Below are 26,403 nucleotides of genomic sequence, written 5' to 3' on the forward strand. Positions count from 1 at the left end.
TTAGGTAGGTTTTTTCCTAGGTATTTTATTCTTCTTGTTGCAGTGGTAAATGGGAGTGTTTCCTTAATTTCTCTTTCAGATTTTTTATTGTTAGTGTATAGGACTGCAAGAGATTTCTGAGCATTAATTTTGTATCCTGCTACTTTACCAAATTCATTGCTTAGCTCTAGTAGTTTTCTGGTAGCATCTTCAAGATTCTCTATATATAGTATCATGCCATCTGCAAATAGTGACAGTATTACTTCTTTTCTGATTTGGATTCCTTTTATTTCTTTATCTTCTCTTATTGTTGGGGCTAAAACTTTCATGACTATGTTGAATAATAGTTGTGAGAGTAGGCAACCTTGTCTTGTTCCTGATCTTAGTGAAATGGTTTCAGTTTTTCACCATTGATAATGATGTTGGCTGTGGGTTTGTCATATACAGCCTTTATTATGTTGAGGTAAGTTCCCTCCATGCCTACTTTCTGGAGGGTTTTTATCATAAATCCGTGTTGAATTTTGTCGAAAGCTTTTTCTGCATCTATTGAGATGATCGTAAGGTTTTTCTCCTTCAATTTGTTAATATGGTTTATCACATTGATTGATTTGCGTATATTGAAGAATCCTTGCATTCCTGGGGTAAACCCCACTTAATTGTGGTGTATGATCATTTTATTGTGCTGTTGGATTCTGTTTGCTAATATTTTGTTGAGGATTTTTCCATCCATGTTCATCAGTGATACTGGCCTGTAGTTTCCTTTTTGGTTAGATCTTTGTCTGGTTTTGGTATCAGGATGATGGTGGTCTCGTAGAATGAGTTTGGGAGTGTTCCTCCTCTGCTATATTATGGAAGAATTTGAGAAGGATAGGTGTTAGCTCTTTTCTAAATGTTTGATAGAATTCGCCTGTGAAGCCATCTGGTCCTGGGCTTTTGTTTGTTGGAAGATTTTTAATCACAGTCTCAATTTCAGTGCTTGTGATGGGTCTGTTTATATTTTCTATTTCTTCCTGCTTCAGTCTTGGAAGGTTGTGCTTTTCTAAGAATTTGTCCATTTTTTCCAGGTTTTCCATTTTATTGGCATATAGTTGCTTGTAGTAATCTCTCATGATCCTTTGTATTTCTGCAGTGTCAGTTGTTACTTCTCCTTTTTCATTTCTTATTCTGTTGATTTGAGTCTTCTTCCTTTTTTTCTTGATGAGTCTGGCTAATGCTTTATCAATTTTGTTAATCTTCTCAAAGAACCAGCTTTTAGTTTTATTGATCTTTGCTGTTGTTTCCTTTATTTCTTTTTTATTTATTTCTGATCTGATCTTTATGACTTCTTTCCTTCTGCCAACTTTGGGGTTTTCTTGTTCTTCTTTCTGTAATTGCTTTAGGTGTAAGGTTAGGTTGTTTATTTGAGATGTTTCTTGTTTCTTGAGGTAGGATTATATTGTTATAAACTTCACTCTTAGAACTGGTTTTTCTGCGTCCCATAGGTTTTGGGTCATCGTGTTTTCATTGTCATTTGTTTCTAGGTAATTTTTGATTTCCTCTTTGATTTCTTCAGTGATCTCTTGGTTATTAACTGGTGTATTGTTTAGCCTCCATGTGTTTGTATTTTTTACAGTTTTTTTCCTGTAATTGATATCTAGTCTCATAGTGCTGTGGTTGAAAAAGATACTTAATATGATTTCAGTTTTCTTAAATTTATTGAGGCTTGATTTGTGACCCAAGATATGATCTGTCCTGGAGAATGTTCCATGAGCACTTGAGAAGAGAGTGTATTCTGTTGTTTTTGGATGGAATGTCCTGTAAATATCAATTAAGTACATCTTGTTTAATGTATCATTTAAAGCTTGTGTTTCCTTATTTATTTTCATTTTGGATGATCTGTCAATTGGTGAAAGTGGGGTGTTAAAGTCCCCTACTATGATTGTGTTACTGTCAATTTCCCCTTTTATGACTTTTAGCATTATCCTTATGTACTGAGGTGCTCCTATATTGGGTGCATAAATATTTACAACTGTTTTATCTTCTTCTTGGATTGATCCCTCGATCATTATGTAGTGTCCTTCTTTGTCTCTTGTAATAGTCTTTTTTTAAAGTCTATTTTGTCTGATATGAGAATGGCTACTCCAGCTTTCTTTTGATTTCCATTTGCATGGAATATCTTTTTCCATCCCCTCACTTGCAGTCTGTATGTGTCCCTAGGTCTGAAGTGGGTCTCTTGTAGACAGCATATATATGGGTCTTGTTTTTGTAGCCATTCAGACAGTCTGTCTTTTGGTTGGAGCATTTAATCCATTTACATTTAAGGTAATTATCAATATGTATGTTCCTATTACCATGTTCTTAACTGTTTGGGGTTTGTTATTGTAGGTCTTTTCCTTCTCTTGTGTTTCCTCCTTCTCTAGAGAAGTTCCTTTAGCATTTGTTGTAAAGCTGGTTTGGTGGTGCTGAATTCTCTTAGCTTTTCCTTGTCTGTAAAGGTTTTAATTTCTCGGTTGAGTTGAATCTGAATGCGATCCTTGCTGGGTAGGGTAACCTTGGTTGTAGGTTTTCCCCTTTCATCACTTTAAATATGTCCTGCCACTCCCTTCTGGCTTGCAGAGTTTCTGCTGAAAGATCAGCTGGTAACCTGATGGGGATTCCCTTGTATGTTATTTGTTGCTTTTCCCTTTTAATATTTTTTCTTTGTATTTAATTTTTGATAGTTTGATTAATATGTGTCTTGGTGTGTTTCTCCTTGGATCTATCCTGTATGGGACTCTCTGTGCTTCCTGGACTTGATTGACTATTTTGTTTCCCATATTAGGGATGTTTCCAACTATGATGTCTTCAAATATTTTCTCAGTCCCTTTTTTTTTCTCTTCTTCTTCGGGGACCCCTATAATTCGAATGTTCGTGCATTTAATGTTGTCCCAGAGGTCTCTGAGACTGTCCTCAATTGTTTTCATTTTTTTTTCCTTATTCTTCTCTGTGGTAGTTATTTCCATTATTTTATCTTCCAGGTCACTTATCCGTTCTTCTGCCTCAGTTATTCTACTATTGATTCCTTCTAGAGAATTTTTAATTTCGTTTATTGTGTTGTTCATCATTGTTTGTTTTCTCTTTAGTTCTTCTAGTTCTTTGTTAAACGTTTCTTATATTTTCTCCATTCTATTTCCAAGATTTTGGATCATCTTTACTTTCATTATTTTGAATTCTTTTTTAGATCGACTGCCTATTTCCTCTTCATTTGTTTGGTCTGGGGGAATAATACTGTTTTTTATGGGGAAGATATTGTTATATAGTCAGTGAGTTTGGACCATTTTATAAAATGTCTTCTCACACAGTATCACTGAGATTGCAGTATGTAAGTAAGGAGAATCTAGACATTGAGGCAATATTGTGCAGTAGCGAGTTACCCCAGCTGAACAGCATCTGTGAAGCATAGAGTAGTGTCTTGGGGTAGCAAAGCTGGATTTGATTATGTTGGCTAAAACCTGTTGTTTAGGGCAGGACAGTGGATTTGGACATGTACGATGATTTTTAATCACAAGCAAGCCTGGTAAAAAAGTTATTATCTGGCGACCCCTAAGTTATGTCAGAGAACTGAATTAACCAGAACTCTAAATTCTTAAATACTTTGGCTAATTCAGGTTTTATTGTATATAAAAATTATACTTTAAAAGGATTAAAATTATATGTTCATATGCTACTGGGAGAGACATTCCATACTTAGGAGACAGTCTATGCAGTGTTCTTGTCATTCACAGAAACTGGGAAAGGAGAATACTGTTTGACTGGTGTCTGGACAAGGAAAACTTTTTTGCCCCAAACTGAGCTGTAGCTATAATTTCACTTGTGAGACAATGACTGAAATTTTAGAGGAGTAGTGTTGTCACATATAAAAGCCTTGAAATGGTGGTGTAACTTTATAGTTTGATCCCCTAAGCAAGAAGAAGAATAAGTGCTACATTGGTTTTTAATGAATTACAAAATAAATGGCTCTCTTTTTGCTCTTTTTTCACCTTCCCATAACCTGAAACAATTCCATAGTGTTTGTGCCTTCAACTGATTGAATAATTATCTTCATTTCCAGAAAGCAAGGACCACCTTGGGCTGATGTTTCCTGTTAAAGTTGACTGTTTCTGAGTCCATATTAGTACATTCTAAACAAATATATTTAGGGCTATCAACCTTCTCCTCTTCAGATAATTTGACCCATTATTCTGGACATTTCAGGGCCCCATGGGTAGTGAACACCAAGCAAGCTCTCCCACTCCGGTGAGTTGCTGAGGAGGCATGTTGCTGACGGGGATTGTACAGTTTCAGGGGAACATCTATCAAAATAATCTCTGCTGAAATTCTTTTATTGAGTTGTAATCCCTAATTAAACCCCACCTATTTAAAAAAAAAAACTGGTTCTCTAATTAGAGACATCTTTCTAAAAAGGAACTTATCAGTGCCCAGAACATAAACCAGAGAAGTTTGGTTGCTTTGCTCTTTCACATCATGATGCTGAGAGATACAGCAATCCAGGGTGAGATGAATACAATTGAGTACCTATGACTGAGAAAACTAAAAGATTAAGCCTCTTTCGTAGCTGCCAATGTATATATCAGAGTGATTGAATTGACTGTAAAATAAAAACACTGGATAGCATCCTTTGTGTGCCAGGGATGATGCAGCTGACCCATGGACTTCGTGTAGTTGGGATTTTTAAAATGATTGCTGCTGGAGTAGCACCCTTAAAGTTTCCCAGGAGATCCTAGGAGTAGGATGTCTGCCTGCTCATGACTCCTACACTTACTTACTATTTATAATATGATAACAGCTAAAGTTTATTGAATAATTACTTTGTGCCAAACACTGTGTTAAATATTTTACATTATTTTATTTAATTCTTACTTGAGCATATCACTTAACCTCGCTGAGCCTCTCATTTTTGTCATCTAAAAAAATATGTCATGAGTTGTCCGCTGCTCAGCATGGGTGTGAAGATTAAATTTGTTAAAATGTATGAAAGTTATTTGAAAATTCTAAAACACTATGTTTGGGGATAAAGTCTGACCATGAAACTAAGTAAATTTAACTACATTAAACTGCATTCTTATCCATTAGAAATGTGGTCCCAAAACCGAGCTTTTGACTGAGATATATTGTCTCTCTGCCTGATGACCAAAAGCAATTTTACTAGTAGACCTGCTGTTTCTTTAAGAAAAAAATTGTGGTAAAATATACATAAAATAATATTTATTATTTTAACCATTTTTCAATGTACAACTCAGTGATATTAATACATTTGCAGTTTTTTGTAACCATTACCGTTATCTATACCACAAACTTTCAATCATCTCCAACAAAAACTCTGTGGCCATTAAACAATAACTCTCCCTATCCTCCTACCCTGAATCCCTGGTAACCTCTATTTTACTATTTTTCTATATGAATTTGCCTATTCTAGGTACTTCATATAAATGGAATCATACAATATTTGTCCCTCTGCATCTGTCTTATTTCACTAAGCATAATGTTTTCAAGGTCCATCTATATTGTAGTATGTATCAAAAGTCCATTCTTTTTTATGGCTGAATAATATCCCATTGTATATATATGTCTACGTCTATATATTTGTTTGTTTATCCATTCATCTGTTGATGGATATTTCTGTTGTTTCCACATTTTGGCTATTGTGAATAATGCTACTGTGAACATTGGTATACAAATACCTGTTTGTGTCCCTGCTTGCAGTTCTTTTAGATATACACGTAGGAATGGAATTGTTGTATCATATGGTAGTTCTATGTTTAGCCCTTTGAGATGCCATTAAACTGATTTCTATACGGGCTGCACCTTTTACATTCCCACCAGTAATGCAAGAGTGTTGCAATTTCTTTATATCCTAACCAATACTTGTTATTTTCCATTTTTTAAAAAAAATTATAGCCATCCTAGTAGATGCGAAGTGGTATCTCACTGTGGTTTTGTTTTTCATTTCCCTGATGATTAATGATTTTGAGCATCTTTTCACGTGCCTATTGGAAATTTGTATATCTTCTTTGGAAATGTCTAAGTACATTGCCTATTTTTGAATTGGGTTGTTTGTTTTGTCTTTATTGAGTTTCAGGAGTTCTTATATATTCTAGATATTAATCCTGTATCAAATATATGATTTGCAAGTTTTTTTTCTCATTTTGTAGGTCGTCTTTTCACTTACTCGATAGTATCCTTTGATGCACAAAATTGTTTAATTTTGATGAAGTCTGATTTATCTATTTTTTCTTTTGTTGCCTGTGCTTTTGCTGTCATATCCATGAAATCATTGCCAAATCCAAAGATTTACTCCTATGTTTTCTTCTAAGAGTTTTATAGTTTTAGTACTTAAGTTTAGGTCTTTGATCCATTCCAGTTAATTTTTATATATGGTATAAATTAAGGGTCCAACTTCATTCTTTTGCATGTGGATATCAGTTTTTCCAGCACCATTTGTTGAAAAGATGTCTTTTCCCCAATGAATGGTCTTGGTACCCTTGTAAAAAATCAATTAACTATATGTAAGGGTTTATTTCTGGGCTCTCTATTCTGTTTCATTAGTCTATATATCTGTTCTTATGCCAGTATCATACTGTTTTAATTACTCTAACTTTGTAGTAAATTTTGAAATCAGAAAGTATGAGTCTTCCAACTTTATTTGTCTTTTTCAAAATTGTTTGGGCTATTGGGGCCCCATGCAATTCCATATAAATTTGAGGATTGGCTTCCATTTCTGTAAAAAAAGATGGTTGGAATTTTGGTAGAGATTTCACTGAGTCTGTAGATTGCTTTGTTGATCTTAACAATGTGAAGTCTTCCTGTCTATGAACATGGATGCCTTTCTATTTATTTAGATCTTTAAAAATTTCTTTCAGAAATGTTTTATAGTTTTTCAGTGTACAAGTCTTTGCCTCTTTAGTTAAGTTTATTCCTAAGTATTTGATTCTTTTAGATGCTATTGTAAGTAGAATTGCTTTCTTAACTTCCTTTTGGATTGTTCATTGCTAGTATATAGAAACACAGTTGATTTTTGTGTGTTAATCTTCTACCCTGAAACTGCTGAATTTATTTATTAGCTCTTGTAGCTTTCTTATGAATTCTTTGGAATTTTCTACATATAGGACCACTTCATATGCAAATAGACATAGTTTTACCTATTTTTACCTGTTTACCTAGTTTTACCTGTTTTCCTCTTTCTTTCTCCCTTCCTCCCTTCCTTCCTTATCCCCTCCCTCCCTCCTTCCCTCCCTTCCTCCCTCTCTCTCTTCTTTCTTTCTTTCTTTCTTTCTAGTACTAACTAGAACTTCTAGGACAGTGTTGTATAGCAACAGTGAAAGTGGGTATAATTGTCCCCGATCTTAGTAGAAAAGCTTTCAGTCTTTTACCACTGAGTGTGATGTTAGCTGTGGGTTTTTCATAAATACCCTTTATCATGTTGATGAACTTTCCCTCTATTCCTAGTTTTGTCTGAGAATTTTTATCATGAAAAGATGTTGGATTTTGTCAAATGCCTTTTCTGCATCAATTGAGATGATCATGTGGGTTTTTCTCCCATTGTTCTATTAATGTTATGTATTGCATTGATTTTTTATTTTTAATGTTGAACCACCCTTGCATTCCTGGGATAAATCCTACTTTGTCATGGTGAATAATCCTTTTGATATGCTGTTGGATTCAATATTTTGTTGAGGATTTTAATATTCATACAGAATATTGGTCTATAATTTTCTTTTCCTGTGATGTCTTTATCTGGCTTTGTTATCAAGTTTACACTGGCCTCATTACCTCAGAGTTAGGAAGTGTTTCCTCTTCAATATTTTTGAAGATTTTGTAAGGATTAGTGTTAATTTTTATTAAATATTCAGTAGACTTTATTGGTGAAGCCAAAAATTCAGTCCAGGAATTTTCTTTATTGGGAGGTTTTTGATTACTGATTCAATCTCTTGTTATGGGTTTGTTTATATTATCTATTTCTCCTTGAGACAGTTTACATAATTTGTATGTTTCAAGGAATTTGTCCATTTCTTCTAGATTGTCTAATTTGCTGATGTACAGTTGCTACCTAATACTTCTTTTTAATTCCTTTGTTTCAGTTAGCATTTATTGAGCACCATTTATTTGCTGATATCTATATATATAAATGTATATGTATATATGTATATGAATATACATATATATTCTCATTTAATTTTTATAACAACTCTAAGATATAAGTGGCATTATCTATATTTTGTTAAAAGAAAAAAAGAAACTAAAAGTCAAAGAAGTAAATTGACTCTTTCCAAACTTTCACATCTAGAAATTAGTGGAGGTAGAATTCAGACTGAAATTCTGAATATTTGACATTTTATACTCTTGCAGGCATGATCTAAGTGTATAAGATATGAAGAAAAGTCTAGCTTTTGTGAGTGTGTGTATATAAAAAGTGTGATTTATATGTATGGGATTATCTAGATGACATCTTGTGAAGCTAGCCATTTCTAGCTCTTCTTGACTATTTAAAACAGAGGCATGTACGACTATTGCTGGAATACTTTATTAATTAAATCCATCTACTTGAAATCAAAGCATTTCTGAGGTTCTTCAGGTTAGTACTCCCCTTTTTAAATAAGAGTGGTGAGGTCCAAGAAGGAACTATATATGCTCACCTGTATAAACTAACCTAGTTTTATGGTGATTGAGATTATTTTAACTGTGCCCTTCTTCATATATGGAGGCTATATCATTGGTGAGTTACTAAGTCATGAACTTTAAGTTGTTATTTTAAGTTAATTTCTTGTCATGGGGATACATGTATATCATTTTGTCCATACTCACTTATTTAATTGCTATTGTGACAAATCCCATGATTTTCATATGATTAGCCAAGAGTTTGGATGCATCTATGAAATAAGTAAAGAAATTAAGATTGATCCTTGATTCTTAGCTTCTTTAAAGGTATGAAAACAATGCAGATGCTCTTAGAAAAAGTCTTGAGATCAAGACTCTTCTCATCATTGGTCTATTCTTTGATGAATAGAGGAGAAATTTAGCAGGAGAAATAAGAGCATGGTGATCTCAGCAATATATACTATGATCCATGGCAATTTTTTTCTCCAATTGTTCTCAGAACAAATTAAAGATTTTGTTTTCTTTTTAAGATTGTAAATGTGTCACTCATTGCCTACTAACTTTTGCTGCAGTGTGCTGTCTCACAAAGATAAATTCAGATTGATTATGGCATTCCCTCAGAATACAGAGAAGTTATAATATTTTGCTATTCTGAATACATGCATCCAGGCAAGATGCAATGTGGCATGTCCAAGTCTATACTGTTGGCTGTAATTGAAATATTTCCATATTGTAGCAAAAATGATAATAGCTCATAAAAGTGGGGTGTATCTATGAGTTATCTGGCAACTCATATAACTTACCATCATCCTGTGATACCACCAGACAATGATCTGTGAGATGAGGGATGTATAGTATATCTTTCTTCTGTTTTGGAGGGTGGAAAATAAGGTATGAGACTGAGCCAGTAACTGAAGAATCTTTGAGTCCTGTCTCCTAGTTTAACGTATTTTTCTTCTCTACTCCTCCCAAACTCTCTAAATAGGTTAATATCTGAAGTTAGTATCTCAGAAGACTGCAACCATCCCAGTCCCTCGTCTTTCTGAGGAATCAAAGTAAATGGACAGAATTTTACCCATGGGATTTTTGACTTTTTAATAAAAGTGAAGTTTGTATCCGAATTACACAAACTAGGAGTATTCTTGCAGGAGGTAGTCTGAGTCTAATGGGTCCTAGGTTCATGATACAAGCTCCTCCTTTTCCTGTGTTTAAGTCTTAATAAGTTTCGGCTTCCTTTCGGTTTCCCTGAAAATTAGAAAATATACTTCCTGTCATTCAGGGACTCTTGCTGTGGAGCTGCTTTGATCCCAAAGCAATGTTGGTTATTGTGGCAAGTGAAACTAATGTCAGGCAAATGTCCTATAGGCTGTAACTCCTGTTTCATATTTGCTCTGTAAGCTCCAGATAAAAATAATCAGTTGGAAAACCTAGAAGCCTGGAAAGATGGATTTATGTAATGGGCATTATTTCCCAAATTGGCATTTGGAGGTTGTCTACTTATACTAGAGGTAGCAAGGGCCAGATTACAGTAGTGCCTAAAACCAACCTGTTTCAACAGGCTTCATCTTCTTTTGTACAGATTTAAAGAGAATGGGTCCTCACGCAAGCATTTCAAATCCAGAGACAAATTTGAAAAAAATTGCTGCAACATGTTGACTGATTCCTTGCCAAGTCAGCCACTGAGAACTTTTTCTTGATCGACTCTTACACAGAGACAATTAAAGGCGAGGGGGAGGGGGGGAAAGCTTGTAACTTTTTAAAAGAATTAAACTTCACAGTACTCTAAATCCCTCTCCCTCTTAAATCTTCTCTTCTACTTTTAACCCTCCTCTTCTTCACCCTTACCTTCTCCCTCTCTGGCCTTTTCCTTTTTCTCTCTCTTCTGATCATTCCCTGTGATATACTCAGTTGCTCTAATGTATTCATTTTTACTTTTGGTATTGATACAATATGTTCTGGAGACATAGCTTTCCAAAGATTATATTCAGATATACAGATTCAAACCAGCAGAAAGGTTAAAAACATTTTAAAAATATGCTTGTCAGCAGTGGAAAGAAAGCTGTTTGTAGCCAGCAGGTGAGCTGGAGAGTACTACAGGGTGTGGTAGAGATGGTAATAAATTAACTGGCAAGCCAAAAACTATAAAAAAAAAATCAGCTATTTCATAGCATAGAAGCATGACAGCTATGAAAAAAGGAGTGCCCCAGGGAATTCTTTTAGAGTTTGATTTTTTTAAATATGTTTGACATGAAAAATGTTTTAGTACAAATAAAACAACTGGTATTAAACTTACAGGGAGGAGGGTTATGGTTTAGAGTTAGTATGAATAATGCATGATATTTAAAGAAAGAACAGCTCTAAAATGTTCTGAGAGGCAGCCCATGTTGATGGTTGGAATGGTGATTTTTTTTTCTCTATTTTTGAAGCATCATTAATTCAGCATCGTTTTGTGATTTTTTTAACCTGATAAGATGTCAACCAAAGAAATACTGTTTGACTTAGATTAGGATATTCTTTCTTCAGATAATTTAGTTTAAATATCAAGAGGATCAGTAGAATTATTTAAGCATAAAGCGGCAGTCATTTACCATAAAAAATAATTTGGCCTAGTTATCTTTTTTAAAAAGCTCATGTAGCACTGCAAACCAAAATCAACCTCATGGAAGGGGAAAAACAAGATCAGATATTTTGAACATTACTCCATAGGAGACTAGCACAGTATAGTGTTAGTGAATGCATTGTAGCAGCGCTCCATATGCAATCAGAAGCCAATTGTTACTGGACTGTGTACAAGCGCACACTGTGCTCAATGGTCTGATGAGGTATTATGGATAGGATGCAAAGAGACTGTGTAGATTAGAAGCTTACAATTTGTTAAAAGTGAAAGCAACTTAACATTTACATTGGGCCAGCTGAGTGCAACTTCATGTGGCAAACAGGATGAGTTCCAACGAACCAGGGGCACCAGGAAGGCTCCAGGTATTAGTGTCCATGCAGAAAAAAAGGGGTTTCATTGCTTTCTAGTTGACTACCTTTATTACTGTGATTCTTTCTATACTTTTCATTATTATATTCAGCTTTTAGTGTGGAAAAGTTCATGCAAAACAGCATGATTATTGTAAATGTCAAAAATGTGTGGAGGAACAGCCTATTAAAATATAGCCTAGAGATAATACATAACACTGACTTTAAATAAGTGGCTGAAGTCAAAGTGATACTCCATGAAATCACTGATATTGTGTAATTTATCCGTAAGTATTAATTTTGATTTCAATTGCCACTATCACAATACATTCCTCATCACTTTCTCTTGGTTCTTCAGGTTGTTCGCTTCATACAGCCTATGTTCTTAGGTCACAGAAGGTACTTCAGCCCCCCTGTTTAGGAGTGGTCTGGAGCCAGAAACACATTAAGATGTAGCATTGATCTCTGCTAAACCATGCTCAATCTCGACCAGACATTTAATGCAGATATCCCATGTAAAATGTGTGTTTATTTAATCAAATCATCATCAGAGAATAAGTGATGAGTGCCTAGTGTGTGTGCATGATTCTGTACTAGGTTCCACCAGAAGTTAGCGCAGAAAAACATAGTTTCCACTCTATTTGGGATACCAGGCATTTCATAGAATGTTGGCAGATAAGATTAGCTTCTCTCTTACCCCTATCAAATTAAAGAGGTTGCATTTAATTTTTTTCCTCTATTTTTTATAAAATAAACGTTAGGGTTATGGACAGTCAGTAATTCTTAATCTTTTTTGGACTGTAATACTCTGCCTTGCCTACCAAGGCAAAACGTTTTGTTGTTTTAATGTAAAAGCCTTAATGCTTTCTCAGTGAACTGAATGTCAGCCTGGCTTTAAGATATTTTTTTACTCTTAAAAAAATGATGTATTACAAGATTTGTAATGGAGTGAACATGCTTGAATTGCACATTTAATTTTTTTAAAATCACATTCATGTTTTGCCAGTTTGCCTACCAGCTATCTGTTAACAAAAAGTTCCAAGGCAGCAGTGCAAGTCTGTGCCCAACTAAGCCTTTTGTTTCTGCAGATGTTTGGGCTTAGAGCAATGCTGTAAAGCTCCGGCAATCCAAGGACCATGTTTGTACTTGTCTGCTGTGATTCCCTGTTCATTGTCTAAACCTGTATGCATTGTTCTTTCCGACAGGTGATAACTACCCTGTACAGTTCATTCCATCAACAATGGCAGCTGCTGCTGCTTCTGGACTCAGCCCTTTACAGCTCCAGGTGAGTGCCAGAAGAAAAAAATGTGTGATACGAGCCAGTACTTTAGTGAAAAACTGCTAACCAGCTGTATGCTAAATAATGGCCTGGATATTAAATAATTTTTTAAGCATAGCCTAGAAGGATTAACACCTTATGTACTTACCATACTGCAAGTAGAAGAGAAAACTGTCATGTCAATATTTTTAAAGGAAAAAATGACATTATGACTTAGTACTGTATGTTCTCGATCAGGTAAGTTAATGGTTATACAATTTTTTATGGCTGATTGGTATGGTTGTTATTGGGTATGTAAGCGTTTTCCTTATCAATTCTTCGTCCACGTCTCCATTCATGTCCAATTAGCTTTTACACATAAGCATCAAAACAGAAAACAATGTTGGATATTTTCCTTCTTGCAGCTCATGGAATAGGGGGTTGTTATTACCAAATTACTTTAACTATTTGGAAAATGTGAACACTTTGCTCCTGAATATGTGTATTCTCGTCCTCATCCTCATGCCAGGTCAAAAGTCTGGGCATAGTGTCTGACCAAATTCTGGGTTAGAGTTCTTTACCTATGGAACTAAAATTGGAGAGAAAGTGTTTTGGAAGCTAAATTAAAAAGTCACTTGCACCTTCTCTTCTTCATAGTAAAATGGTGCGGGGGGGTTAACAATAGGACTAAGTAATCTTTATACCCTTCTAGCACTGCCATCTTAATGGGAAATTGACTTTAAATATGAGTGTATATTTTAACAAAAAGATAATATCATTAAAATAATGGTTAAACCTTCAGTATTTGAACATTTAGAAAATGTATGGTAACTTGAATTTCAATACAGTGGATAGAGATAGTTTTTTATTCTTATAATTTACTGTGATTTTTTTTTGAATTTTCTTAAATAGTCTAGGGAATAGCATCTAACTAGGCATTTTTGTTTCTTCTTTGCTATTACTCATATGACTTGAACGTACAGATATTTTACCGTGAAAAAGTATCATTTTGAGTACCTTCAACTGGGTCTACAAATAAAGAATTTTTGCAGTACTTTGAGAAGTTTTTGTCATAAGCCTCATCCAGAAAATCTTGAAGATGTTGTCCATTATGGACTGCCTAGCAGAGCTAGACATTTTGCCTAATGAAAGCAGCAACCCTACCTCTCTTCTAAACCCTCACCTTCTCTACTACTGACAGGGGAACTTACTGCAGTTGGTAAAAATATAAAAAGAAACCTCACTCATAATCAATCTAATCTATTTCTCCTTTTTCCATAGCTATGCTATTGCATGTCTTCTTGAGTCAGAGGCAAAAATAAGAAAGCAGTTTGATCCTATAATCAAGTTTCTGTGAAAGAGTGTATCTGGGTCCTAAACCTACTTTCTATTCTTTGGTGTGGTCAATACCCTGGGTTTAGAAATATGTGTTCTGTTTCATGAGTTCTGACAGTATGTTTTGTCTTTTTTTTTTTTTTTTCTGAATATGCTACTGAACAGAAAGGTCATGTCTCCCACCCACAAATTAACCCAAGGCTAAAGGGCCTAAGTGACCGTTTTGGCAGGAGTTTGGACACCTTTGAACATGGTGGTGGCCACTCTTACAACCACAAACAGATTGAGGTATGAATACTTCCATTGGTGCTTCATTGGGTGGGGGACTGGATTGTTCAGTCATATTCTAGGCTTTTTTTAAAAAGTAGCAAACACTCAACCTAAACACTAAAACATAATCTTTCCCTTTTTCTCATTCCTAAGGAGGCTCATTTTTGCTCCTTTTTCTTTCAGAGAAAAAGGCAAACCCCAGACCGACGCCTCTGAAATACATTGTTTATTACTATATATTTAGGCAAATTCTTTACATTATGAGTGCTTTCAAAACCATCTTTATTTCCCTTACTCTTTTTTTAATGTATAATGCTGTATAGTAGTTAAAAAACACTTAAACATTAAAAGAAAAAAAACCTCATTTGACCATGTGACAACCCTATGGAGTTGATAAAACATAATTCTGCTTTCACAGACAAAACAATGGAGGTTCAGCGAGGTCAGGTTATTTAACCAAGGTTACGAAATATTCTTGGAGTCAGAGTTATTATCCAGGATTTCTAACTCTACCAAATTCAGGTTTTCAAATTTAGTTTTCTCTGGCTGAAGTGAGGTTGGGTGCCTGGGCCTGACATAAACTATTACAGTAGCCCCTTCATATTTAACTTTCAATAAAGCTCTTTGTTGTTTTTGTGGGATATTCTTACTACATGGGAGAGGATGGCTCATACGGCTCTTTTGAAAACCAAACCCCTTTCTCCTATAGGGACCCAGTCCTCCTCTCTCCATTATCATGCTTAATTCCTCTCCTATATCATTGGAGTACCTCTCGGGGTACTATCAGATGCTGGAGGGTTGCTAGCTATCTGTTGAGTCACAAAAAAAGGAGACAGGTTATCTCACACTGAAATACACTTTAACTTTCTGGGTTAGATCTAATACTACATTTATGTTCTAACCTAGGATGGTAAACCCAGTTTAAAAAGAAGAAAACAATTACATCTAACAAAGTTGTATATTCAGCTCCTATTGGCTCTGCCCGTCTATACATATCAACTACTATGTGATCAATAAAGTGTCCCTTTGACATTATCTTCTCTGTTGCTTTTAAATCTGCATTTTTGGAAAATGATAGAGAAAGCTCACTTCTAAGAAGAAGGAAGAGGACAAGATCAAAGGACACCTTGGAAGTAGCCTAAGGAAGAGTTCAGACCTTGTTGCTTGCCTTCTTCCTTTCCCTTTCCCTTTGATTATAAGAAGTATATAGGGGGTTTCCACCCAGACATGACAAGGCATATACTGTTAGAATATCTGCTGTCTTCTATACAGCCAGAAGGGATTTCTTTTCTAAGGCTTTCTTTTGGCTGTAGAGAAGGTGCCGTATTTCTGGACGTTCTAAAAATCTACTGTGCTTAGGATTGGCAAGCAGTGAGACAGCTGGACGTTAAGAACAAGCCTTTCTGTATGATGACAGTTAGCAAGCTTACCTACTCAGGACAGGTAGTTTGTTAAATTTTTAAGTGCTTGAAAGAATGTAAAAGCAAGTGGCCTTGGCTCAAATTCAAAACTTCCTCTCCTCTTGACTTTTATTTTCTCTTGAGGTGTTGAGTTCTATCCCATCAACCTTCCCTTAGCCAGTTTTCTACCCCGTGTCTTCTTTTACTAATTTTCACTTAGGTTGACTTCTCTTCCCCCCACCGTCACAGACCCCTGATGCTGTCAAATCTGGCTTCTGTTGGGTTTCTGGAAACCATGATGTCATATATGTGAGTGCCAGATCCGTGTAGTGCTGTAGCAATGCGGATCTAGGAGCACAACATATGCCACATGCCTGCCACTTTAATGAGACTAAATACAGAATCTGGTAAGGCAGGGGGCCCTCATAGCTCTGCAGTGTAAGTTTGGGGTGGTTTGAGAGTTTCCTGGGGTTTTTTTTTGTTTGTTTTTTTATTCTTGCTCTGTTCTCTAGCTTCCACTTTTTTTTTATATATATTATTTTTTTTTTATTTTTATTTTTTTGCAGTACGCGGGCCTCTCACTGTTGTGGCCTCTCCCGTTGCGGAGCACAGGCTCCGGACGCGCAGGCTCAGCGGCCATGGCTCACGGGCCCAGCCGCTCCGCGGCATGTGGGATCTTCCCGGACAGGGGCACGAACCCGTGTCCCCTGCATCAGCAGGCGGACTCTCAACCACTGCGCCACCAGGGAAGCCCTAGCTTCCACTTTTTGTATCTTTCCTTGCATGTCAGGAAACCTTTGCTTAGAAAAGATTGACCTGGTTTGAAAGCCAGGTTTCTCAAACTATCCTGGTATGAGTATAGCATGTTTATTGGGACTTCCATGAACTGCACAGTGGACACCCATATCTAACCTGCTATAGACACTAACATTTTAAATCTTGAGCAAAAGTAGACAGAAAATTTAATAATATCTTGCTTTATTGATTTTAAAGTCTACTTTCTTTTCTAGCCAGGGTTTTCTCCATTCCTTTGACAAGCTAAATGTCACAGCTGTGTCAACTGTGGATAGGATCATGATAAATAGGATCATGATAAATTGTGGATACTAAGCATTACAATTATGTTAATGGGTTTTATTTCTAATCAGAGATTCTTAGGAAGAAAGACCATAACACGTATATACCACCACCACCTCCACACACACCCTGCTGCATTGCTCAGAAGTGGTCCTCTCTACCTGATGTACAGTTAATTTGTCCTTCAAAGGTTGTCACTTTTAACATTAATGAGCCTGGGTAATCTTAACAGTATAGTTATACTCTGGAAGCCTGAAATTTTGTTATCAGGTAGAGAAAAGGTATTTAAAGTGGAAAGATCCTCCTTACGTTAGTATATTCCAGTTCTTTCTTTCTTTAAAATAAGAAAGACACAGAAAAGTTTTTTTGCTTTTTGTTTTTTTTTTTTGGTACTCCATGCTGATCTAAGGCATGGTTTTCTCTGCCTCAGGAGCACAATACTAGGAGAGAGAAGGCCAAAGAATGCTATTTTTAGTTGAACAGTTCAGCAGATGGAGGCATGAATACTCATATATCTGAAGGTTGAGGGGCTTGAACCATTAATTTTGATAATGTATTTAACCCTGGGAACAATCAGAAACTGTAACTCTAAGGTTACAGTGCTTTTGACCTTTAGAGAACAGAGGGCACTTGCTACAGTAAACAATATATTATATTGCTACTTATTCCAGTTCTCTACCCGTATAAATTTCAGGACCAGTTGCCATTTGCTTTCCTCAGCTATGTTAGCATTGGTCCTTCAAGTAAGTCAAAAGGGGGGGACCAGTATAATGAGGCAGTCATGTAAATATGGCCTTTAAATAGCTAAGATGTTAGATTGTTCTGAAGAAATATTGTCTCAGAAACTAAGCTCAGAATGACACTTTTTTTTCAACGAAAGAGTGATTTTAATGTACTGATTCATTTTTTGTTGTTACTTTCAATGTGATAGGTACCTAAAGTAATTTGGTTTTGTTTATTAATTGGAAGTAATGTTGCCTCATAGTTTATATGAAATGCAATCTGGTACCATATCATGCAAAGTAATGCACCTGTCTCATGCTTTCTTATTAAATGATGCATGCTTCTCTAGCAAATACAACAGCTAAATATCACACAGTTTAAGAATTTCTAATTAAAATATCTCCACATGTCAGCATATTGGTAATGTATTATTTTAATCCATTTATTTTGTTTATGAAACAGTGACATATGTTTAGATTGTGAAATACATGAGCCTTAAAAATCACTTTATTGAAGAAAATTAATTCCTACAATACTGTCTCGGTAATGTGTTCACTCACCCAGTCAGTCATTGGTGGCACTGCCAGTCTTAACGTAGAGTAGACACACTTACTAGTTTTATCTGTGTAACAGTCTTGGAATGAAGCAATAACAGTTCTTTTTCTTAGTTCCAAACAATAGGGTTTTCTTCCTTTACTTTTTTTTTAACTCATTAATTCAAACCTGTCCCCCCAAAACACTTTTTGTTGCTTTTTTTTTTTTTTAATACAATGAATGATGGGACTGAGTGTATGTATAAGGGATTCTGAGAAACCAATCAAAATTAGAAACAAGCTAGTTACCTTTTCAAAGTTAGACATAGTAATTTGTTTGTCAGCAGGGAGATGTTTGGGTCAGCCCTGAAATAAAGTGACTGTCAGCAGTTATTCCTACAAGACAAGTAATTTCACTCAATGTATTACTGACAGATTGCTCACTTCTCTGAATCACCAGAGAAAACAAACTTAATATTGTTACAGGCAGAGTTTCTGTCTTCATTAGCTGCAGAGAATGATTTTTATCTAGCATTCAAAGACTACCAAGCTTTAGTTGGAACATATTTTAACCAAGTTCTTATAATGACAGTATGGGTGGTAGCCTAAATGAAAGGAAGTAAATATGAAAAATTTAAAAACCAATATAAATATATTTTCACTTTTATTTGATGGGTATTATGTGTAGTTTTGGGAAGATTTGAGGAAAAGAGTATAATCAGAGCCTTAAAACACTAGAAAAACCTATCAATCAACCATAAGTTATTCTTAAATGAAACTATTAAAGTCTTGCGAAGTTTGCAAAGATGGAGGAGAACAATTGAAATTTTGCAAAAGTGAATACAAACACATATTTTATTTAAATGATATTGTCAGTTTTCATGCTACAACTGGAAAGTGAAGAAGTGCCCATCAACATTGAGAATGCTCTATTTCTATTTTAGTTCCAGCCTGAATCTTTATGATATTATATATAGATGCTCTTCCCTGGCTCAAACCCTGTCGTCTTGTTTGAAATCATAAACATGCCTCAGTTCTGTGGAGGAATGAGAGGGTGAGTTAGCTGGGCTGAGTGGGCTTTGGAGGTTGTGATTTCTAATAGAGGGGTGAATAAAGAGTTGATTAGAGTGACCTATTACTAGCTACCTGATAGAGAAAAAGGAATGCACTGATTCAAAGCTTGTTCTGAGGATGCCAACCAGGGGGTTGTGCTTTGAGGGGAAATGCTTACTTTTCTCGTAATCAGCCTTTTCTCACCTACTTTGACTTTAAGAGTGTGATGGAATTTGGGAGGACCATTACAGCTGGGATTAGATGAGCTGTGGACTAATGGAATGAGCTCCATTTTGGAATCAGAATCTTGGATTAGAGTTTCCGCTATTATTTGCTATGTTGTCCTATACTGTTCTCAAATAACCTTTTTTCAGTTTGTTCATTGTAAAAAGGGGATAATATTTATTCCCAGGGTTGTTGTGAATAGTAAATGGGTTAACGAGGCATGTATTAGATTTCCACAAAAATTCATTATCAGAATAGGAAAAACCTTACCAACATCCCAATAAGCAGTCATTTCTACTCTAGCTTTGCTGCCTAAGTGCTTCTGAGGGGCAGCTCTGATCTACTCTCATCTAGCTCTGATTCAGAATGTGTCACTGAATTCAGGGATTTTTGTCTGTTTACTGTTGAATCTTCAATGTCGCCTGGGACAGTAGTTGGTAAAATGAATGAATTAATGAATTCCCTCTTTTGGTAGCAATCTGGGACTCAAGCTTCTTTGGAAATTTTTTTTTTTTTTGGATATGTTCAGCCAAGTGCTCTGTCTTTAGGAGGGATTATTTCATGTAAACAACTTTTCATTTCTAGGTAGGCTTCTTCAGAAAAATGGCAGGTGTCAAGTGAATCTTGATGGAGATTAACAAAATATAGGCAGATCAGAGAAGGATGCAAAATATTAAGACATTTCCTAGTGTTTGGAAATCTGACTTATTTTATTCAATGAAGCAGAATAAGTTTATACTACCACTTACAACATTACTAGCACTTAAAACATTGGGTAAACTTGATATTCTCTTAGAAATTTTATCTTCAGTTGATTTTCAGGTAGTATCTAAAAGTTGAGAGAGTATGGCTCTTCTCACCAAGCTCTGTTAATCACTGTGTTTAAGTTATTTGATTGACGGGATGGTTAGCTGTACTCACAGAGATGGTTTAGTAGGAGTCCAAGACCTTGGAATTACAAAATCAGTGCCGTCCTCTATCTTTCCTCGTGTAACATCTCCACCAACATTCATTTAGCTCCAGCCTCACTAATTAATACACACAACAGGGAACTCCCAGTATCTGAATACTTGTATTTAAACAGACTGCTTGTAACATGCAGTGGTTTCTAAAATAATGACAGGTATTTCTATTCCTGTTTTTACCAAACTGGAGTTTTGAGGTATTGTTTGGTTGGTATCATGTATCGTATATTGTATGCTTATGTGTTATAATGAGCTACCTTGAAATTAAGAGAGATGATGTGATTAAGAACATAGGGGAAGGTTTGAAAGCAAAACATTCTAGTGTTTTAGAAAATGCTTCACTCCAGTTTCCAACCACAGAATAAGTCAGGATATGCAACATTCAGGAAATTTAAATCAGAAAAAGATGTGATGAAATATTTTGACATGTTGTGTAACAGAAGAGACTGAGCAGAACAAAAACATTTTTAAACCACTTTATTGAAGTATTGAGTGACATACAAAAGCTGTACATACTTAATATATACAACTGGATGAGTTTGGAGATAAGTATGTACCTGTGAAACCATACCACAATCTATGCCATAAACACCCATCACCTACAGAAGTTTCCTCTCACCATTATTATAATAATAATAATTATTATTATTACTATTTTGTGTGATAAGAACATTTAACATAAGATCTACCCTCTTAGCGAGTTTTTAAATATACAATACAGTGTTATTAACTATAGGCTTTATGTTATACAGTAGATGTCTAGGATTTACTTACTTTGCATAACTGAAACTTTGTGCCCTTGACTAATACTTCCCATTTCCCCTCTCCCAGCCCCTGGCAACCACCATTCTACTCTCTGATTCTATGAGTTTGACTATTTTAGATTCCTCATATAAGTGGTATCACATAGTATTTATCTTCTGTGTCTGGTTTAACTTAGCATAATGTCTTCCAAGTTCATCCATGTTGTTGCAAATGGCAGAAATTCCTCCTTCTTCTTTAAGGCTGAATAATATTCCATTTTATGTACATATTACATTTTCTTTATCCATTCATCCATCAATGGACATTTAGGTTGCTTTCATGCCTTAACTATTGTGAATAATGCTGCAGTGAACATGGGAGTGAAGATACCTCTTTGAAATCTTGATATCAATTCCTTTGGAGATATATCTAAAAGTTTCAGGCCTTACATTTAAGTCTTTTAAATTTAAGTCTTCCATTTCAAGGTAATATTTTTTTTGTATGGTTTAAGATAAAGGTCCAATTTCATTATTTTGCTTGTGAATATTCAGTTTTCCCAATGCCATTTATTGAAGAGACTATCCTTTCCCCACTGGGTATTCTTGTTACCATTGTCAAAGATCATTTGACTGTATTTGTGTAGGCTTATTTCTGGGCTCTTTATCCTGTTCCCATTGGTCTATATAGTCATTATATGTCAGTATCATTTTTTTTATTACTATAGCTTTGTGATGTATTTTGAAATCAAGAGGTGTGAGGCCTCTAGTTCTTGTTCAAGTTTGCTTTGGATATTTGGGGTCTTTTGTGGTTGCATGTGAATTTTAGGTTTTTTCTTTTTATTTCTGTAAAAAATTCCATTGGGACTTTGATAGGGATTGCATTGAATCTGTAGATCACTTTGAGTAGCATGGACATTTTAACAATTTTAATTCTTCTAATCCAAAAGTTTTTTTTTTTGTTTTGTTTTGTTTTGTTTTTTTGTGGTACGCAGGCCTCTCACTGTTGTGGCCTCTCCCGTTGCAGAGCACAGGCTCCGGATGCGCAGGCTCAGCGGCCATGGCTCATGGGCCCAGCCGCTCCATGGCATGTGGGATCCTCCCGGACTGGGGCACAAACCCGTGTCCCCTGCTTCGGCAGGCAGACTCCCAACCACTGCACCACCAGGGAAGCGCCAAAAGTATTTTTAAGTGATATTTTAATTAAAAAGCGTTGAGAAGCTACACATAGCTGGATAGATTCCCCTCATAGGTGTGCCCCAGTGAGGGATAAAACTTCTGACCAGTAGAGCTAGCAGATACTTACTACTATTCTGCCAATTCTTCCTTTCTGTTTTACTTGTAGAAAAGTTCATATCCTACAGGTATGCATGTTTATGCAAATCCATATAAAATGGAAATTCAGGGAATATTTATAACAATTTAAGCTCTCTGTACTGATTTGAAACCATCTTGCTTTATTTTGACTGTTCTAGATCCTTAGGATTAAGATAATAACCAGATTCCCTTATATATCTTCCAAGCCTAAATGGCACTAATAATGGATTATTTTCTCTATTAAATGTAAACAAGCACTAAACACCTACTATGTACTAAACATCTACTGTACTGGTTGCTGTATGGATAAAAAAGTCATATGTTTCCTTCTTTCATTCCTTTCATAACTGGTGACATCAGTACAGCCATCTTGAGTCACACTGAGAAGAATTAATTTAACATTCTTTTTTTTCCAGCTGTATAAGTACCAATTCCTTTATATTTAATGCTGGTTTAGCTAAATATTTACATTTCCTTTTAATAGACAAAAATGAAGGAAACAGCTAAATTTATTTCCCAAGGCTTCCACCCTCTTGGTCATTTGGTGAAGTAAAGACTCAGTGAAAATTCTTAATTTCCAGTATACTGCACTGAGTTCATTTCTTACTGTATGTTTCTCTTATAGCACCAGCTATAATACCTGTAAACAACCTTTGATGTCATAATATATATTAACCTAGACAATGATCCTTGGTATCAGTAATTTCCCTAATGCAGTTTACTCTGGAGCAGAATGAACTAAAAAAAAAAAAAAAAAAAAGATAGATATGGGGCCTTCCCTGGTGGCGCAGTGGTTGAGAGTCCGCCTGCCGATGCAGGGGACGCGGGTTCGTGCCCCAGTCCGGGAAGATCCCACATGCTGCGGAGCGGCTGGGCCCGTGAGCCATGGCCACTGAGCCTGCACGTCCGGAGCCTGTGCTCCGCAACGGGAGAGGCCACAGCAGTGAGAGGCCCACGTACTGCAAAAAAAAAAAAAAAAGATAGATATGGATACAAATTTTATTGCTTAAAATGTATATGTGTTAACTATCTCAAACCCTCCAAAGTGCAAACATACAGTGCTCATTTGAAGCCAGATTGGAACAGAGTTGCTTTTAATCTAGAAAATCCATTTGGGGGATATTTATCAGGTTTTCACTCTAATTCACTTATTCATTTAAATTAAACAAATAATGAAGTATTACATCTTTTCTTTTAAAATTCCTATTACTTGAAATTATACCTGTTAGCTTTGAATGACTGTGACAATGTCGTGAAATTTATTATCTCTTGGAGTTGCATCAAAATCTTTTTTTAAAAAGGAAGCTTATAAATGATCATGCTTAGGAAATTTGAAAAAGTTTGTGTGAAAATCGAAACAATAAATTTACTTATTCAGTTATTTAACAAGTATTTATTTAGTGGCTATAACGTGCCAGGTACTGTTCTAGACCAGTAGTCCTCAACCGGAGGCAATGTTGCCCACCAGAGTTCAGTTGACAGCGTCTGGAGACAGTTTTGATTGTTATGACTTGGGGTGGAGGTGGAGATGCTACTGGCATCTAGTGGGTAGAGGTCAAGGATGCTGTTGAATATCTTACAATGCACAGTTTAGCCCCTCACAACCAAAAAGTATCCAGTCCCAGCTATCAGTAGTGCTGAGGTTTAGAAAACCTGTGTAAAACAAAGTCTTTGTCCTAGGGAGTTTACATGCTAGCTGGGGAAAGAGAAAATAGGGAAAGAAATATTTAATAAAGAGTTGGGATTGCAAATCTTACTCGTCTTAACAGAAATATCCCACCTACCTATCTACCTGTCCACCTGAACCTGTATGTGCAGGTTTAAAAAGACTGAGACCTATATGATTGTTCATCCTGAGTTCTTTGCTTCGCTTTGATCTTCAAAACTAAGACTTTTATTCTAGTCAGTCACTTCTGGCTAGAACAGTCACAGTTCTCCTCAGGCTCATTTTCTTAATTGTATTAAGCATACCATATACTCTGGCTTTTGGTAAAGTAGTATTATTTCTGACTATAATAGTGTATAAAACTATATTTCCAAGTGAAGTAAATATGAAATTTGGTGAGGACATGGGAGCTGTTTATTAGTTTTTATAGGATGCTATTTGTTGAGATCCCATAGGATGAGTGGAATCACTCTTGGCCCTGTATTTGATGTGTGACTTGGATATTACAAAGGAAGCCTGCCTTTCTTTCTAAAAACAAAACTAAACAAAACAGATTTAAGAATAGTATGAATATTATATGTATGTATGTATATGTATGTACATATACCTACATATATACATATACATACACGTATATAATACATATTGCATAGTATTTTAAAGTTTAATAAGCAATTTATATTTAGGCTTTATAATAAATATGCTTTAATATTATCCCCATATTTTAGAAGAAGAAAATGAGGCTCAGATGGAAGTGTTGGACCAGATTACTTATCTATTAAACAAAACAGGGCCATAATGCGTGGTTTAAGTGCATTTTAAAATTTACTTCTTGATCAGGATTCTTTGCTTTAAACTATGCTGTATGTAGGTATGTAGGAAGCACAGTCATTTAGAAGCTTTCCTGCATGACTTATTCTCTTCTTATTGTAATATTCAAGTGAATTAAAAATAATCTAATTGAACTATAAAGGGGAAAAATTCAAAGCCAGCATCACATTCTTGGGATCTCAAAGAGTTCATGTATTTTTCCAAATTTCTAGTTAACTGTCCAGAAGAAGCTTCAAGCCTAATAGAATTAACCAATATAAGAATTATCATGAAATATGTCTTATTCTGTAGCTTCCTTTTGAGGAAAATGCTTAGAATGTTTTTGCTGAATGCTGAGCTCTATTCTTTTGAGAGTTTCTGGGCCTGTCTTAACATTTCAGTTTTGATGAGTCTCCTGGAGTAGCTGGGGAGTGTGTCCTTACCCGTGCCTAGCCTGTGCTGCTGTCTGAGCACATCCGGCCGGTTGCATGCCAGCAGATGAAGCAGATGCTCGACCACACTGGAATGGTGCGCCTGCTGCATCAGGAGCTGGGGATTCCTCCTGACATCTGGACTTTGCTGGGTCGGGAAGCCTGCCTCGGGCCAGGAGGCTGCGGGAGCTGTGGGGCAGAGAGCGTAGAGTCTTTGCTGCTCTTTAAGCGATTAGGGCACCGAAGCGGCAATAATATTGAATTATCGCTTGGCTGCTTTCTTCTCCGCAATCTTGGGACAATAGAAGAGTCAGGAAGGAGCATTTACAGTAAAGCCATGTTCAGAGAGACAAGACTAATTATAGAGCATTAAAGAGCTTTATTTTAAATGATTTGATTTACAGACACCTCTGGACAGTATATGAAACTTTTTAGAGCCATAAACCCAGTAACTTAAAGAGACTTTTCTAATTTAAAACGGCTAGTATAGAACCATTATTTCAGCAGTTTTCTAATTTTAGAAAGTTTGGTCAAGGTGTGCCACTGAAGATACAGCATCTGCTAAAAAAAGAGAAAATGTACTGATGCTTGTAGTTGCTGGGGAAAAGTTCTCTGGCTTGAAGGGAAGGAAGACTTTAAGAGATTGACTGAATCATGCACTGGCTTTTTCAGTTTCACTTTATCACACTGAAAACTGGTCTGCATTTGCTACCCAGAGCTGAAACCATCTGTTACACCAATTTCCTTTATGATATGTGTTATTTAAGCACAAAAGATGTGGAAATGGGTAGTTTAAAATGTATTTTGTGATGAACAGTTGTCACATTACGTTGCTTTTCCTCTTATAATTTTTCATTAGTGAGACCTCTGTGTTCAAAGAAGCCTTCTTATAAACAGATTATGGCCATTTGTGTTCACAGTAATATATTGGAGAAGAACGCTGTGTTGCTCTCACTTAACCTTTAGTATTCTAAGGGGGTTATATTTAATTAACACTGGTGAGAGACTGACCTGAGAGGCTGTGGAAAACGATTGAGCTGCATT

At 35.8% G+C, this 26,403-nt stretch overlaps 1 protein-coding gene across 1 annotated transcript in view; it reads left to right on the top strand.

The window, feature by feature from the left end:
* Positions 1-26,403, top strand: part of SOX6 (SRY-box transcription factor 6) — a 623,498-nt gene that overhangs the window by 492,089 nt on the left and 105,006 nt on the right. The window contains exons 10-11 of the mRNA XM_060157776.1: positions 12,762-12,841; positions 14,315-14,437. Coding sequence (XP_060013759.1) covers positions 12,762-12,841; positions 14,315-14,437 — 203 coding nt within the window. The remainder of the gene's footprint in view (positions 1-12,761; positions 12,842-14,314; positions 14,438-26,403) is intronic.

This window comes from Lagenorhynchus albirostris, chromosome 9 (assembly GCF_949774975.1).
Source record: "Lagenorhynchus albirostris chromosome 9, mLagAlb1.1, whole genome shotgun sequence".
Lineage (NCBI taxonomy): Eukaryota > Metazoa > Chordata > Mammalia > Artiodactyla > Delphinidae > Lagenorhynchus > Lagenorhynchus albirostris.